The 14,990-nt window shown below is 51.4% G+C and overlaps 1 protein-coding gene and 1 long non-coding RNA gene across 5 annotated transcripts in view; one reads left to right on the plus strand and one right to left on the minus strand.

The window, feature by feature from the left end:
* Positions 1-14,990, plus strand: part of MYLK (myosin light chain kinase) — a 180,693-nt gene that overhangs the window by 80,075 nt on the left and 85,628 nt on the right. For all 4 annotated transcript variants that reach the window (XM_041772555.1, XM_041772565.1, XM_041772573.1 and 1 more), the window contains 3 exons: positions 8,022-8,159; positions 9,900-10,097; positions 10,877-11,126. In XM_041772555.1, coding sequence (XP_041628489.1) covers positions 8,022-8,159; positions 9,900-10,097; positions 10,877-11,126 — 586 coding nt within the window. The remainder of the gene's footprint in view (positions 1-8,021; positions 8,160-9,899; positions 10,098-10,876; positions 11,127-14,990) is intronic.
* LOC121500684 lies at positions 519-6,016 on the minus strand. The gene is made up of 3 exons (XR_005990437.1): positions 4,471-6,016; positions 3,659-3,794; positions 519-3,220 (listed from the first exon to the last, which is right to left on the minus strand). It is a non-coding gene; the product is annotated as an uncharacterized LOC121500684 (long non-coding RNA).

A 14,990-nucleotide genomic window follows, 5' to 3' on the forward strand; every position in this document is an offset into this window, starting at 1 on the left:
GACGTGGAACTTGATCCCGGGACTCCGGATCGCGCCCTGGGCCAAAGGCAGGCGCTAAACCGCTGAGCCACCCAGGGATCCCCTGTTGATCCCCTGTTTGTCTTTTTTTTTTTAAATAAATTTATTTTTTATTGGAGTTCAATTTGCCAACATATAGCATAACACCCAGTGCTCATCCCATCAAGTGTCCCCCTCAGTGCCCGTCACCCAGTCACCCCAACCCCCCATCCACCTCCCCTTCCACCACCCCTAGTTCGTTTCCCAGAGTTAGGAGCCTCTTATGTTCTCTCTCCCTCCCTGATATTTCCCACTCATTTTTTCTCCTTTCCCCTTTATTCCCTTTCACTATTGTTTATATTCCCCAAATGAATGAGACCCTATAATGTTTGTCCTTCTCCGATTGACTTACTTCACTCAGCATAATACCCTCCAGTTCCATCCACGTCAAAGCAAATGGTGGGTATTTGTCATTTCTAATGGCTGAGGAATATTCCATTGTGCACATAGACCACATCTTCTTTATCTTTTAAGACCCTTAGTCCACCCACAACATCTGTCCAAAAGTCACTTAAATTCTAAGGCAAGCAAACAAATGTTAAATTATTCTGTAACCAATATTCTAGTTTTGTATAGTTTGGATACAACAGGAACGGGATCGCGCACCATGTGGGTCCTTCATGTCACAGACTTCTGAGTGTGTATGTTTGTATGCAGGTGTCCGTACCATAGAACTGGAGCCTCATTTTACCAATTGGACAACTGGAGATGTAGAACTGTCTACTTCTCCAGCCCGCTCTTTGCCATATCTGGCATTTACTTGCTCGGAGTCCTTGGTCAAGAGTGCCATCCAGAATTACAGCCTTGTGTCCCTAAGAGCAAAATGTGATCTGTGCTATGACCATGTGGTGGAGAGCGTGGTTTCCAGGCACTCACCAAGAGGGGGCACTGGATGGTTTGGATGCTCTACCTTCACCTAGAGAGTTTGATTGTAACTTCTGAGTCAAGTCAGAAGGCGGTGGTTGCAATGATTCCTGCGTCCCATCCAGCAGCCCTGCCATTACCGGCCAGAGATCTTTTGGGGAATGTCATACGCCATTGTCTCCTTTCGTTCTCCTCCTTGTACGCTTCTAGTCCCATTTGCTTCTTAGGTTCTAGAGAAGCCAGTGGGGGGAAGAAAAGCCAACAGAGCAAGGCTCTTTTTGTGACACACAAGTGGAAGTTTTGCTGAATCACCAAGTAGGCTTATTTGGTGAGGAGACAGACTTCTGTTGGAAGAGAAGTCAAATACCTCCCTGGGGGTTTACACCTTGCATAAAAGCCCCACAAATAGGAAGGGGATGGGTGAAGGTAGAGCTTCCTTTGACAAGTCCTCTAGAGTCAACAGTCATGGCATTTAGGGAAAGGAGGCTAGTCTGTGACCCGTCCTGGAACGTGCTGGATTTTGAGCACCAAATAAAGAAAGGAGGGAGGACTGTGCTTCTAGAGCTCCTTCAGTTGGTGATTTACTGAATTCCCATATTATAACAGGGTTTGGAATGAATCAGATTTGCTGTTGGGATGGTGTTTTGTGTTGTAATGACTAAGCAAAATAGCTCAGCGGTTCTTTCCTCTCCAATTATGCATCTGCAAGAGGTCTGTGTGTCTGTGCATGGGAGGCATTAGGAGATGGGGTGTTAGGAAGGAGGGGAGAGCCATTGCACAATCCATTTTCATTTGGTGACCACCTGTGAATCTAGGGATGCAGGCAAGCTGCTCATGGACAGGGCCTGAGGCTCTGAGAGTGGGACTTAGTAAACGGCCATGACAGCAATAGGCGGGGGCCCTTCTGTGGGGGAGTCCTGGGGGGGCTCCTTCGATGGTAGAGTGTTTCCCACCAACACCCTGTCTCTGTTTATATGTCTGGGTCATCTGTTCAAGCACTTTCCCACTTTTTTTTTTTTTTTTTTTTTAATCTGAAATAAGTTTGGAATGAGCTGGGAGCCTGCAGAGGGCCCTTTTCAAGGCAAACTACTCAAAAGCGTAAACATGTGTATTTAATGCAAGTTCGGCTCCATAAACACCAGCCTTCAGGGAGCATCAGGTTGGCTCATAAAAGGAGACAGGTGGAGAAAATGCTCCTAGGGAGAAACTAGAATTGTTTTTCCCGCTAAACCCTTGGAAGGGAAGGACCCAAAGGGAAGAACAAGAGGATCATTGTAGTGTTGAAGGAGGACTTAGATCACAGCCACCACTGGGCTGCAGACGCTTCTTAATTTCAATTAAGGTGTCATTCGTGTCCCCAGGTTTGAGGAGCAGCCTGGGCCTATGCAGGTTACTGTACACGAATTAATGAGAACAGTAACAAAGTGCACCTGTTGTGTGGGTATTTAACTCTTTCTCTGGATAAGAGCTTTCCAAAAATATAATAGTGTTTTTAACGTGGAACGTCGTTTTGATAGAAAAACACTAAGTGGTCAGGAAAGCTGGCTCATCTTCTTTATTAATTCCTGTAACAAGGCCACTTGCTACTTGTGAATTAGCTCCACTTCATAGGTGGAGAAATCCCTCGCTCCGAGGTAAGGCGGCCGCCCACCACACCACGTCCAGTCGCCAGGCCTGCAGCCGCCATGGCCTGCACACCTCCCTGCTCTGGGGCTCGGGGACCCTGACGGGTTCTCCATGTGCTCCTTCTGCTCCACCGGAGCAAGAAGTTAATGTGGAAGGAAGGTCACAACAGGAGTCTTCAAAAACAGTTCCCGATGAGTCAAACAGCAAAAGTGGCCAAGGAGGAAAACGCTGGAGGGTCAGTAGGGTCTTTCCCTTTCCCCCCATCCATCCCCTCTCTGCCCGTCCTCTCTCCCGCTCTGCTCTCTTCTCAGTCCTGTCCCAGCTCTAATGCATATGGCATCAATCGTGTCATCGACAGACTGCCTCTAAGTTTTTTTTTTTTTTTTGCCTCTAAGTATTCTTGATCTCAGTTCTTGTCTTTCCACGGAGGACAGGCTTGATCTATTCCTTTTCTCTCGAAATAGAGCACCCAGTAGCTAGCTACTCAGATAAATGACAGAGTGAGTCTGTGAGTGACCACGGAGTCACTGGCCGGGTGACCAGGTACCAGCGCCACAGGTGAGTTCACGTTCAGTCTTTAATTCGAGGCCAGTGCATCCGGGCCCTTCCTGGATTCCAGAGGGCAGGGAGCCCCTCTCTGGGTTTGGTCTCAGCAGAGCAGCAGGAAGCACACCTGCGGAGAAAACCTGGAATCTGTTTAATCTGGCTCCTTCTGAGCTGGGAAGCATGTTGTTCTCTGGGTCCCCTCCCATGCCATCTCCGTCTGTGTGCCCCGGCCAGTGCTCGCCCTCCCCAGATGAAGAAGGCTCAGGTTCCCTGCACTCCTGGGGGCCTCTCGCCTAAGCCCTTAGCCCCCCTTCACCAGCTTCAGACCGACACTGTGCCAGGAGACCCTCTCTAGGATCACTGGGGAGCCTGGGCATAGGTCCAAACGATGACAGAGACCTCCCCGTGGAATCTAGGTGACTGGCCTTTGTTCTCAGGACGGCGGGGGAGAGCGTCCAGGCCAGGCCCCTGGTGGCTGCATCAGCCCCGGGATCTTGGCATGGGCCAGCTCCCTTCTCTGAGCCTCAGCTCTCTCTGACATTAGTGGGGACACAATCTGCCCCACCTCTGGGGATGTCGAGGATAACGCTGAACAGGCTGCGAACATCCTTCAGAATCCCGAAGTGCTGGACTCTGCAAGGTGGTGTTGTGATGATGTCTTCTCAGCTTCCAGATCTGTCTGGTTCAGTGGGAATGGAGGACTGTTCTCATTGTCGTTATGGTCACATGGAGCGTGCCCAACCAAAAAAAGATGTCAGTTGGTTTAGGAAAGGCAAAAAAAGAAAAAAAAATCCATGTATTTTAATACTTTTTATGTGCCAGAGACTGTTCTAGCTGCTTTACATATGTTGCTGCTTTTAATCATCTAAAAACCCTGCAGTATTCATCATGCGCTGTACTGATGATGTGTCTGTTACTCTTATCAACACTGTATCATCAAGAATTGGTGATAACTGTGGGTTGGGGAGCTTGCTTCAGATCCCACAGCCAGATCTCTGAGTTCAGAGCACCAGTCTCCATCTGCCTTCTGATTTCATCTAAGCCTGCACAAGAGTGAGCATCAACTGATGCCATAGTGCGTAAGCGACAGGTGACACAGAGTAATGTGTTCGGCTTTGAAATTAAATGAAGTACACACATCTTGCCCTTTTTACCTGGCTTGGCCTTGCTCTGCCTTAGCTTTTCTCTCCTAGCTAGAGCCTGGGATGTGGGTCAGCAGATAAGACATCTGTCCTTGTGGAGAGTTTGCCCCTGGAGACGCCTGGTTGCCGTGGAAGAGACGGCCTCCAGACCATCCTGGCTTTACTGTCACAAGGCCTGGGTATGAGCTCTAGGTCTGCCTGGGCCTGGCCCTGTAAGCTTGCACAGGCCACTCACCCGAGCACGCCCTGGCCTCTCCATCAGGAGCATGGAGTCATGGGATTGGGACTGCGGCTTCAGGATTCTAGTTAGGGCTGCTGTTCTCAGGCCTCTTACGGAAAACTACCTGCCCCCAAACTGAGATCCTTACTGGCTTGTAATAATCCTGGTGCCGAGTGTGTGTAGGGAGGGTTGGTCAGTGTCTCACCCCGTGAAGGATTTGTGGTGGTTGAGTGCTAGGGATGACTCAGCCATTCACTAGCCTGGATTCAGTCACGCTGGTCCCATGTGACCACCGGCTGTAGGTCTGAGGCCAAGTTCATTCTGCTCGCTTACTCCCAGTCACTTCCCTTTGCCCTCCTTGCAGGCTGAGGCCTGGGGAAGACAGAGCAGGTCTGGGGCGGCGGTGCCATGAGACGCAGTGTCTCCCAGGCCAGGCGCCCACTCATCTGTCTCCCGGACGGGGTGCAGCCAGGTTGTTCTCAAATCATTTTACCTGTATCTCAGGAGAGTTTGAAGCGATACATTTGTATTCCTAACAACATTTGCCACGGGTCATGTAAGAAAAAAAACCAAAAAAAACAAAAAAACCCAAGTCTGCGATCCTTGGGTGAGGGCCCCATCTCTGTTCCCTTGGAGCTGAAAACCCCAAAATTATGAAGCCCAGGTGGGTAGGTGGGAATCAGTGCCTGTGTCAGCTTCACACCGCTGGTGTGAGGGGTCCTACCCAGTACGTTCACACGTTAGCTCTTTGAAACCCCCGGAGTCCTGAGATTATGTTAGGACCCTAAACGCAGATGAGGCAGTTGAGCTTCGGCGAGAAGCAGTGACCTGGAGGCCCGGCCCCGGCCCTGCGTTTCCTGTGGCCGGCGGAGGACCGGGAGCTGCTGCGTGCGAGGGGGCGCCCAGGCCACAAATAGGCCTTCCGTCCCCACGGGCTGCACCCCATAGGGTGCGGGCCAGGAAACCTGGGGGGGCCAACACATGAGAGAGGGGAGGGGCCACGGAGGGGCCGCCAGGGGCTCGAAGTGGTTTCTGATGCTCCCATAGCATGTAGGAATGCCCGTCTACACGGACCTCTGAAACAGGGCCCTGGCTGCGGCAACAGAGGAGCACGAATCGGGGGGAATCTAGACAGGCAAGAATATTTTGTTCTCAAGCCTCCGTCGGTGCAGGACAGGAAATTCCTCAACTCTCTGGAGGCAGCCTACTTTCCCGGCCACTGCAGTCCAGGCAGAGAAAAGAGATCTCTGCACCTCCAGGACACGGCCTCCCCGAGCCCACTCCTGGGGCCTCGGGTCAAGGGCAAACCTGCCTGGCTGCCCCTCTGGCAAAAGAAGCAGTTGGGGCTGATCCTCTGGTCCCAGACAGTAGGGCTTCCCTGCCTCGACCACCCTTGTGCCCCGGGTCCGTGCCTTTCACAATGCACCTGCCTTGGAGGAGGGTTCCCTCCAGCATCCTGAGCTTTCTCAGCCCCTCCCATCCTCATTCCCAGAGGCTGCCCTGGGAGAGCTCTGTGGTGGGCCCTATTTTTTTTTTTTTTTTTTTTTAGTACCAAAAGATAGAAATTCAGTGGCAAATTTGGAGTTGGATCTTTCTCTGGTATATAAAGCACCATGGAGATGTATCCCCGTGGCTCTAGGCCTTTTGCAAATCTGGTATATATGGCCTTTGCTAATAAGAACCCAGGATACCAGAGTCCCTTTCCCCAAAACTTAGAGTTTAAGTTACAGATATCATAGCCCTCTCCCTCCCTACCCCTGCTTCTGCCAAAACACAAAATGAAAAGGCTACAGAATGATTGAAGAAAGGCAAAGCCGCCTGGCTCACAGGGTAAAGGGCAGGATCAGACACTGGGCAGCCACGAGCTCCTCCTGCACCAGGGCTGTCCTGCGTGGGACGCTGACGCTGGCTCAGCCACTTTGCTGCCCCTTCCCCTCCAGCTCACAGGAGGCAGGTCAGAGCCCAGCTTGGGGAGCAGCCCAAGAATATCAGCCTGTCTGTGACCCCATCTCCCTGGAGAACTGAAACGGGGGTGAGGGAGCCAGCCCTGAACCCAGAGAGTTGTTCTAGTTTTGTCTTTGACTAGCTGGTGTACTTCTTCCCTCCCTCAGAGACTTTCTTTCCCCAGTTTGTTTTTTTTAAAAGATAATATTGATGTACATGTATTCATGGTGTTTAATTTGAAAACTTCGCCCAATTTTAAGAAATGAACATCTCCATCAACTCCAAATGCCTCCTTATGTCCCTTCACTATCCTTCCCCGTAAGCCCCAGGCAACCATGGATCTGCTTGCTATCCCTCTATTTTGCCTTTTCTGAAATTTTATATAAATGGAATCATCCAGTATGTACTCTTTCTTTGGCTTCTTTTATTCAGTGCCATTTTTGTGAGGTTTGTCTGTTGTTGTGTCTCGTTAGTCTGTTTCTTTTTATTGCTGAGCAGGATCCCATTGCATAAATATAGCACAGTCTTTTCATCCACTCACTTGTTGATGGCCATTTGGGTTGTTTCCAGTTTGGGATCGTTAGGAATAAGGCTGCTATGAATGTTTGCCTACAAGTCTTTGTCTGGTTATGTGCTTTCATTTCTCCTGTGTAAATACCCAGGGGTAGAATGACTCGTATGGTAAATGCATGTTTAACTTTTTAAGAGACTGCCAAGCTGTTTTCACAAGGGTCTGTAAGCAAGCATGGTGCGGCGGTGTGTGAGGGGTCCCGGCACTCCGCGTCTCGCCAACCCCGGGGCTTGGGACGGCTGGTCTCTTCCATTCGAGTCACTCTCCTAAGTATAGTGACTTTGGCTTCCTTGAGGTGCTTAAGATCTCATGGGATGGCGATAGAGCATCACACATCCATAGAAGGTGACAAGGAAGCTCTTCACTTATGTTTTTTTTTTCTTTTTTTTTCTTTTTTTTTTCTTTTTTTTTTTTTCACTTCTGTTTTATGAGAGGCAGCGAGGCATATTGTTAAATGAAAAACTAAGACACCAGTCAGTGTGTGTATGTGCTATCATTTCTTTAAGAGAAGGAAACGCAAGAGTGCACCTATCTGCTTGGGTGTGTGTTATGTGCATAGACCATCGATGGCAAGATGAACAAGAAACTGAATATTGATGGCCTCTGGGGAGAGGTGCCCTGATGGCCAGAGGTCAGGGGTGGAAGGAAGACTGTATAAATACTTTCTGGTGCTTTTAAAATTTTGTGCCATGTGAGCAGACCACTAATTGAAAAAGGTAGGTGAACTTAAAGAAAAAAAAAAAATCTCCTAAGATGCCAGGCATTGAAGTTCTCCTGAAGAACCAGAGCCTACGTTGGGTTTGGCCCTGCAGAGGCCCCACCTTTCCCAGCTCCCAGGCAGGAGCACCAGGCATGCCAAGCAGAGAAACGGGCTCGCCTCGCTCCTGGCGATGTCTGGCACCTCCCCACACTCCTCACCCGTCAGCAGCTGGTTTCTGGCCGGAGCCGGAGCCTGAGCCTCAACATAGTAGTGTGCCGAGCAGTCATTTAGTCTGTGTTTGTCGAATGAATAAACGACTATTCACCCCACATTCTGTTGTCTGCCACCCAGAAAAGAAGAGCGACAGGAAGAGCAGGTATCTTCTGCGCACAGCTCCCGGCAAGCCCGTCGCACCCCTCTTCCTGCAGGGCCTCTCTGACCTCAAAGTCATGGACGGAAGCCAGGTCACCATGACAGTCCAGGTGTCAGGTCTGTGTCTGCCTCTCTCCTTGGGGTATATGTGAAATCGGGCATGGTTGCAGTGTGGGCGTTGCGCCCCCATATCCCACTCAGATCATCGACCCACCAGGAAGTCCGCACGGGACCGTCTGTGGACCCAAAGAAGCGGAGCCTGCTGGTCCCTCCTTTCTGCTTCCCCTGGGCAGGATTCTCTGGAGCCAAGGTCAATTCATGGTGGTCCAGAGGAAGACGATGCCCACAGCTAGAGGGCTGGGGACTGGTGGGGAAACACAGCGGGGCCTGTAGCTGGGAGGTTGTGAACACTGGTGCAAAACCAGCTGATGTGAAAACTGCCCGCCCTTGGAAGAGACTGTTGCTCTATTAAGATTAAGGTGAGAAGATAGAAAAAGGTCCTCCTAAAACCAGGGCAGGGTGACAAGAGCTTGCGACCAGCAGCCCAGTGTGAGCTGTCACAGCTCCTAGCGGCTGGGGAGGGAAGTTCAGGCCCTCTGCTGGCACAGACGTGCTCGATGGGCCTGTGCCCAAGCATATCCAGAACCTCCAGTTCATTGCTGACCACTGTCCGTTCCCCTGACAGCCCGGAGGCCGCTCTCCTGGGTTTTAGTTCCTCTTGAGCTGCAGAAGTAATAAAGATGAGCTGTGGGAGAGCCGATGGGCTCCCCCTTTCAGGGGGATCACCTCCCTACTTTCAGGGATCACCATGCACCTGCCCCCAGATCAGAGGCTCTCTGCTCCCTCCTGGCCTCCACACCGCTGCTGGCTAACCCAGCAGGGCAGACCCCACTCTCTCTCCTTGAGAGAGCCTGACACCACACAGCCTCCCTCGGCAACCGCTCCCGGGGCCTTGCTCCTCGGGGGGCAGAGCACAGTGCAGCTGCAGGGACAGACCCTCACGGATGGCCATTGTTTTATGCCCCACCAAACTGCTCGAGAATCTACCCAGGAAAGTCGGCCAGTAAGACCTGGAAATGCTATCCACCCTGAGCTGTGTTTGGAAACTACGCGAGCTCGTGCCCATCTCCACCCTCAGACCCAGCCTTTGTATGGTAGCAAAATGAAATGCTGATGTTTCCTTCTGGTGAAAATCGACAGAGGAGTTACTGCAAAGCCACCATGGCATTGCCTGGGGATGCATGCACTGCGCGTGGGGCGGCGCAGAGCAGGAAACACATTCGCTTCACACCCAGGGAGCCACGTGTGTGGCTTCAACCCCCAACCCCCCCCCCCCCCCCCGGGGTTACCAAGTAGTTTGAATTCTGATTTTTTGGCTTCGATCTTTTCTAGTTTCTGCAAATCTGTTTTTAAATAATTACAATGAATATGCATTGAGCACGTTCCACATGCCAGATGCTATTCTAATCTGCTAAAGATTTTATTTATCTATTTTTGGAGAGAGAGAGAGAAGAGGAGAGCAGAGAGAGAGGGAGAGAGTTCCAAACAGACCCGTGTTGAGCGTGGAGCCCAATGTGGGGCTCAATCTCATGACCTGAGGCGAAATCAAGCGTCAGACACTTCACCGACTGAGCCACCCAGGCGGCCCTCTCATCTGCTGTTCTAGTGGGCTGCTCCGGGGGACTGTATTGATTTATTCAATCCTCCCAACAAACCTGGGAAGATGTGATTAGAAGGTTTTGTGGATGGGGAAACTGAGACATAGGAAAGTTAGTATTTGGTGCAGTGGGCAAAGTTGCCACGTGACCCAGGAAAGCAGCTCCCTGACCAGTCTGCCCGCCCTGTCTCCCCATCCAGGGAATCCGCCCCCGGAGGTCATCTGGCTTCACAACGGGAACGAGATCCAGGAGTCAGAGGACTTCCACTTTGAACAGAGAGGCACTCAGCACAGCCTTTGTATCCAGGAAGTGTTCCCAGAGGACACAGGCACTTACACCTGCGAAGCCTGGAACAGCGCTGGAGAGGTCCGCACCCAGGCGGTACTGATGGTGCAAGGTGAGGCCGTCGCCGGGCTGACCCGGGTAGGGGCTGGCGGGGGCAGGAAATAACATGCTGCTATAGCAGTCTCCCCAGAAGCAGTTTGGAGGTGAGGAAAGCACCTGAGCTTCCTTCGTTTCCCCCACAGTCCCTGTGCTCCCTTGGTCCCGTTCCAGCCCCAGAGGCCAGCTTCCCATCTCCGTTTCAGGCTCTGGCTGAGTGGAGGCACCATTCCCTGCCTTCCAAAGTCCCTGCCTTGTCTGGGTCATTGGTGACATGCTGCATAGAGTGCTGGGAGAGAAACCTTATGATGCACTTGATAATTAGGCAGTGACAGCTTTTATCCCCCCTTTATTGAAACCTGGTTAACACACGATATTACTTTGACACAGTGATCACTTTTGAGGTGAGTTGTAGCCTGTTAGGGTCCTCGCCTTTAGAGAAACTATATTTAAGAAGAGAGACCAGGTCAGGACACATAAAGCAAGCGACAGCTCTCAATTATACTCATCTCATTGTAGATCTCTAGCACCTAGCCCAGTGCGCCTGGACCTTCCGGGCTACCTGTCCCTACTTGGGGTGTGCACATTCATGTCGATATTATCCTCAGAGAATATAACCCAGACAGATTCGCCTTGGGAAGGATGTGCTGTAACTGCATATTCCAGTAAACGTGATTTCTGGACAAGCTGTTATTTGGGTAACTTGTAGTCTTTGACCCTTACCACCATGGAGAGCTTAGTGGACCCTGACTGCTGAAAGGCCTTCCTCTAATCTAACCCTCTGCCGACTTCCAGAGCCCCAGGATGGCACCCAGCCCTGGTTCATCAGCAAGCCCCGCTCACTGACTGCCTCCCTGGGCCAGACTGTCCTCATCTCCTGTGCCATCGCTGGGGACCCCTTCCCCACTGTGCACTGGCTGCGAGACGGCAAAGCCCTCTCCAAAGACTCCGGCTACTTCGAGGTGCTACAGAACGAGGACGTGTTTACCCTGGTTCTAAAGAATGTGCAGCCCTGGCACGCCGGCCAGTACGAAATCCAGCTCAAGTGAGTCTGCGTGTCCTGCTGACCTCCTTTTACCCACTACCCCCCAAATTCCTACCACCTGTCAAAATTCCCACCAGGGACTAGGAAGCCAGCAGAAACACAAAATAACGTGCAGCTGGGCTTCAAGGCAAAGAAAGGGCAGGCTTGGTGCTGCCGACGAGCTTTTGTCTCTCCTGCTTAAATGCAAAGGTGTTCATTGAGCTCCTGAGCTCGGTTCCCCAGAGTCCTCTGTCTTATTACATCCTGGCTTTTGTCCCCTTGTTGTTTGGTGTGTGGAGAACATGAAGGAGGGAAGAATGGATTAAAGTTGGAAAAGCAGGGGCACCTGGGTGGCTCAGTGGTTGAGCATCTGCCTTTGGCTCAGGTAGTAATCCCAGGATCCTGGGTTCGAGTCCCGCATCAGGCTCACCACAGGGAGCCTGCTTCTCCCTCTGCCTGTGTCTCTGCCTCTCTCTCTCTCTCTCTCTGTGTGTGTGTCTCTCATGAGTAAATGAATAAAATATTTTTAAAAAATTGGAAAAGCAGCAAGATCGAGGGAATGTATTAGTTACCTATTGCTGTGTAACAAATGTCCCCAAAACTGAGCAGCTTAGAACAGCAGTTGCCATCTCACAGTTTCTTTGGGTTGGGAATATGATGCAGCTTTGCCGAATGATTTTTACAGTGAGGATGTTGGCAGGGACTATTGACTCTGAAGGCTTGGCTGGGGCTGGAGGATCCACTTCTGAAATGGTTCACTCACAGGGCTGTTGACTGGAAGCCTCAGCTCCTTGCCATGCAGACCTCTCCCTAGAGCTGCTTGAGTGTCTTCATGACATGGCAGCTGGATTCCACAGACCTAATGTCTTTTGTGATCTACCCTTGGAGGTCACACGCTATTACTTTTGCTATATACTGTTTGTTGGAAGTAAGTCACTAAGGCCAATTAGGATCCATCTCTTGGAGAGAGAAGTGTCAAAGAATTTGTAGACATTTAAAACCACTGCAGAAGGTTAATTATGCCCATTCCTTTTTTTTTTTTTTTTCCTCCTGTTTATGGTTTTCCTAGGTTATGTGGAAAGGTGAGCTCTGGGAAGGCACACTGCTTTGTTTCCAGTGCCGGGAACGGTGCCTGCCCGCAGTCAGCATCGAGTGTTTGTTAAATGAAAGTGATCCAGAAATGTTCTTCTACCTTTAAAATGCTCTAAGTCTTAGTCTTAGAGTTCTATGGCCAGCCCTGGGTTGATGGAGACAGGACACCAGCCCCTAGGGTTGATGTAAGCACTGAAGGAGAGCAGTTATCTGCAACCCGCTGACAGGAGAGTGTGTCACATGCCAAAGATGTTTCGAGCTGCCCTGGCTCAGGTGCCTGGGCACTTTGCAAGGGGCTTGCTCTCCTGGATAAATCATTTCCCAGTACTGAGCACATCATGTTCAAGGCTCTGAGCTACATGCCAAAGCCACTGCCATGACCGAGCACTGTTCCTATAATAATAACAAACCCCAGTGTGTGCCCCACCACTTGGGTCCCTTCTGGCCAAGTGCTTTATGCATATACCAGTTATGTTTTGCTGCATAACAAACAGCTCAAATACTTAGTGGCTTTATATATATATTTTTTAAAAAGGCCATTTGTTATTTCTTGAGATTTGTTGGGAAGTTCTGCTTGGCTGAGTGAGGCTTAGCAGATCTCAGCTGAGCTAATGCCATGTCTGTAGTCGGCTGTGGCGATGGTCTGTGGGCTGGCTGGTCCTCTGCTACCATCAGCAGTATGCACAGAACACACCAGAAGCCTTTGCCTTACATCCAAACCAGGTATTATCAGGAAGGCAAATCTGCCTCCAGCCTAGATACAAGATACACTCTTCCTCCCCTAGGCCAGTACAAATAATAGAAACTGATGACACTGGAGACGAGAGCCTGTCTGCCTGGAAGGAGTAGTGCTGGGGGGCAGTCCTCACAGTCATCCAGCCAAACACCCAAAAGGGATAATTATGCTCCATGTGTGATGTCGAGGACAATAGGGTTTAGCAAATGAGTAAAGGCTTGGCCGTTGGGGGCACGTTGAAGAGGCCAAGCAGGAGAGGGTAGGGAAGAGCAAAGCAAGGGCTGTGGGAAGTCGGCCAGGCCGGAGTGGACGTCGGCAGGCAGACTGTCTGGGCCCAGCTGGGGACAGTCATAAAACTTACACTGTCCCAGCTGGAAGGGACTTCAGAAGTTATCAGGACGACTCATCGTTCAATAACAGGGGAAACTGAGGTCTCGGGGTCACGGATTTGCTTGTGGCCACCCAAAAGCAAGTAGCAGAGCCCAGATTGGAACCCTCATCTCTCTGTCTTTTCATCGGCTTCTCTCCCATTCCGTGTTTCTCCCAAGTGCGTGGGAACTCAGGGAATCCAGGAGGTTGCGCTGGCCTCCCCCTCCACGCAGCTCTCGGCCCTGACCCCTCTCCAAAGTCCAGCCTTTTCATTCCTTTGGGTAGCTGGTGCCCTGGCCTTGGCTTTGTCCCCAGCCGAGGAGCAAGTCAGTGGAAAGTTCTCCTGGGGAGGACGTGCCAGGTCTGCCAGGGCCCCATTCCCCTCCTGACAGAAATCAGACCTAGACTCAGCACAGAATGCCTTTCAAGGAGGGAGCTGGGGTAGCTGGGAGGAAGGGGGGGTGCGTGGTGCAGCAGGTCCCGTCCGTCCCTGCTACAGCTGTGGGTAGGTGCAGCTGGATGCCCTAGCTCTTGTCTCCTGGTCTAAAAGGAAATGTCATCAGAAAGTCAGTTCCAAATTCCAGCTAAAATATTTGAAAGTTTGGGACTTGCCAGGAAATTAGTTCTTTAAACTAATTTTGCGTGTAAAAACCCATTCCAGAGGAGGGAGATTCAGAGTGGGACAGACTCTGAAGCTTTGTAACCAGAGTGGGCTTCTTATTCAGGGCTTAGGAGGTGGGAGTAGAGAGTTTTGTTAGTTTGTAAAAGGTGCAGCCTATGGGGTCATAGTCCAGGCCTCTTTGGCAGCACCTGGCCTGGGTGTGGGGCCTCATCCTCAGCCCCAGGCCTTGCTTTGTAACCGAGAATGTAGATACAGATACCGATGGCCTCGAGGCGGGTTGGCGGGTTAGATGATCTGGTGTGTGGGTCCAAAGTCCAAGCCTTTCCGACCTTTGTAGGCTCTCAACGAACTCATGATCTGCCCTAAAGGCCCAACAGAAGTTTAAGTTTATGGCAGCAGAATTGATGACCCCCCAGATCACCCCGAGGGATGGGCCCACCAAGGTATCCCAAGTTCTCCACCTCTGCCCCTCAGACTTCCCTACGTGCCTCAGGTTGAGGCCCAGGGATGGGTCAAACAGCAAGCCCCCTGTGCTCCCTCCTTTAGGGCAGGTGATGGAAGACAGCAGAGACCCCTACCTGCTTCCCCACGGGGAGCTAGAGCTTACTCCAGCTCAGGGACGGGGCGCCTCACCGTTTAAAGCCTCTGAAGGGTTTGGTTGGGGTAAAGCATGGCCATCTGGTCAGTGTCTGCTCCTGATTTTTGCACCTGAGGTGTGTTGTACCTGTAGCAGGAGGAAACAGCTGAGGCAATGTTGGAAAGCACTACTGGGAAAACACAGCCCTTGGCCTCCTGGCCTCCTGGCCTCCTGCCCTCCTGCTCGTCACCCTGTGCTGGAAAGAATAGCGAGGAAAGAATGGTCTGATACTGGCCAGCAGTCTGACATAAGTAGGGTGCCAGGGAGCTGGGCCTCACCTGCAAAGGACCTTCCGCGTTTATTCTGCAAGTTGACCCAAAGCCCGTGAGCCCTCCGTGCTGAGCACTCGGGATGTCCCGAGGGGCTCTTAGCCTTCCAGGGCCTGGCGCTAAGGAGGCACCTGACTGCTGCTCGTTGAGCAAAGGGACA

The sequence above is a fragment of the Vulpes lagopus genome, chromosome 1, assembly GCF_018345385.1.
Source record: "Vulpes lagopus strain Blue_001 chromosome 1, ASM1834538v1, whole genome shotgun sequence".
Taxonomy (NCBI): Eukaryota; Metazoa; Chordata; class Mammalia; order Carnivora; family Canidae; genus Vulpes; species Vulpes lagopus.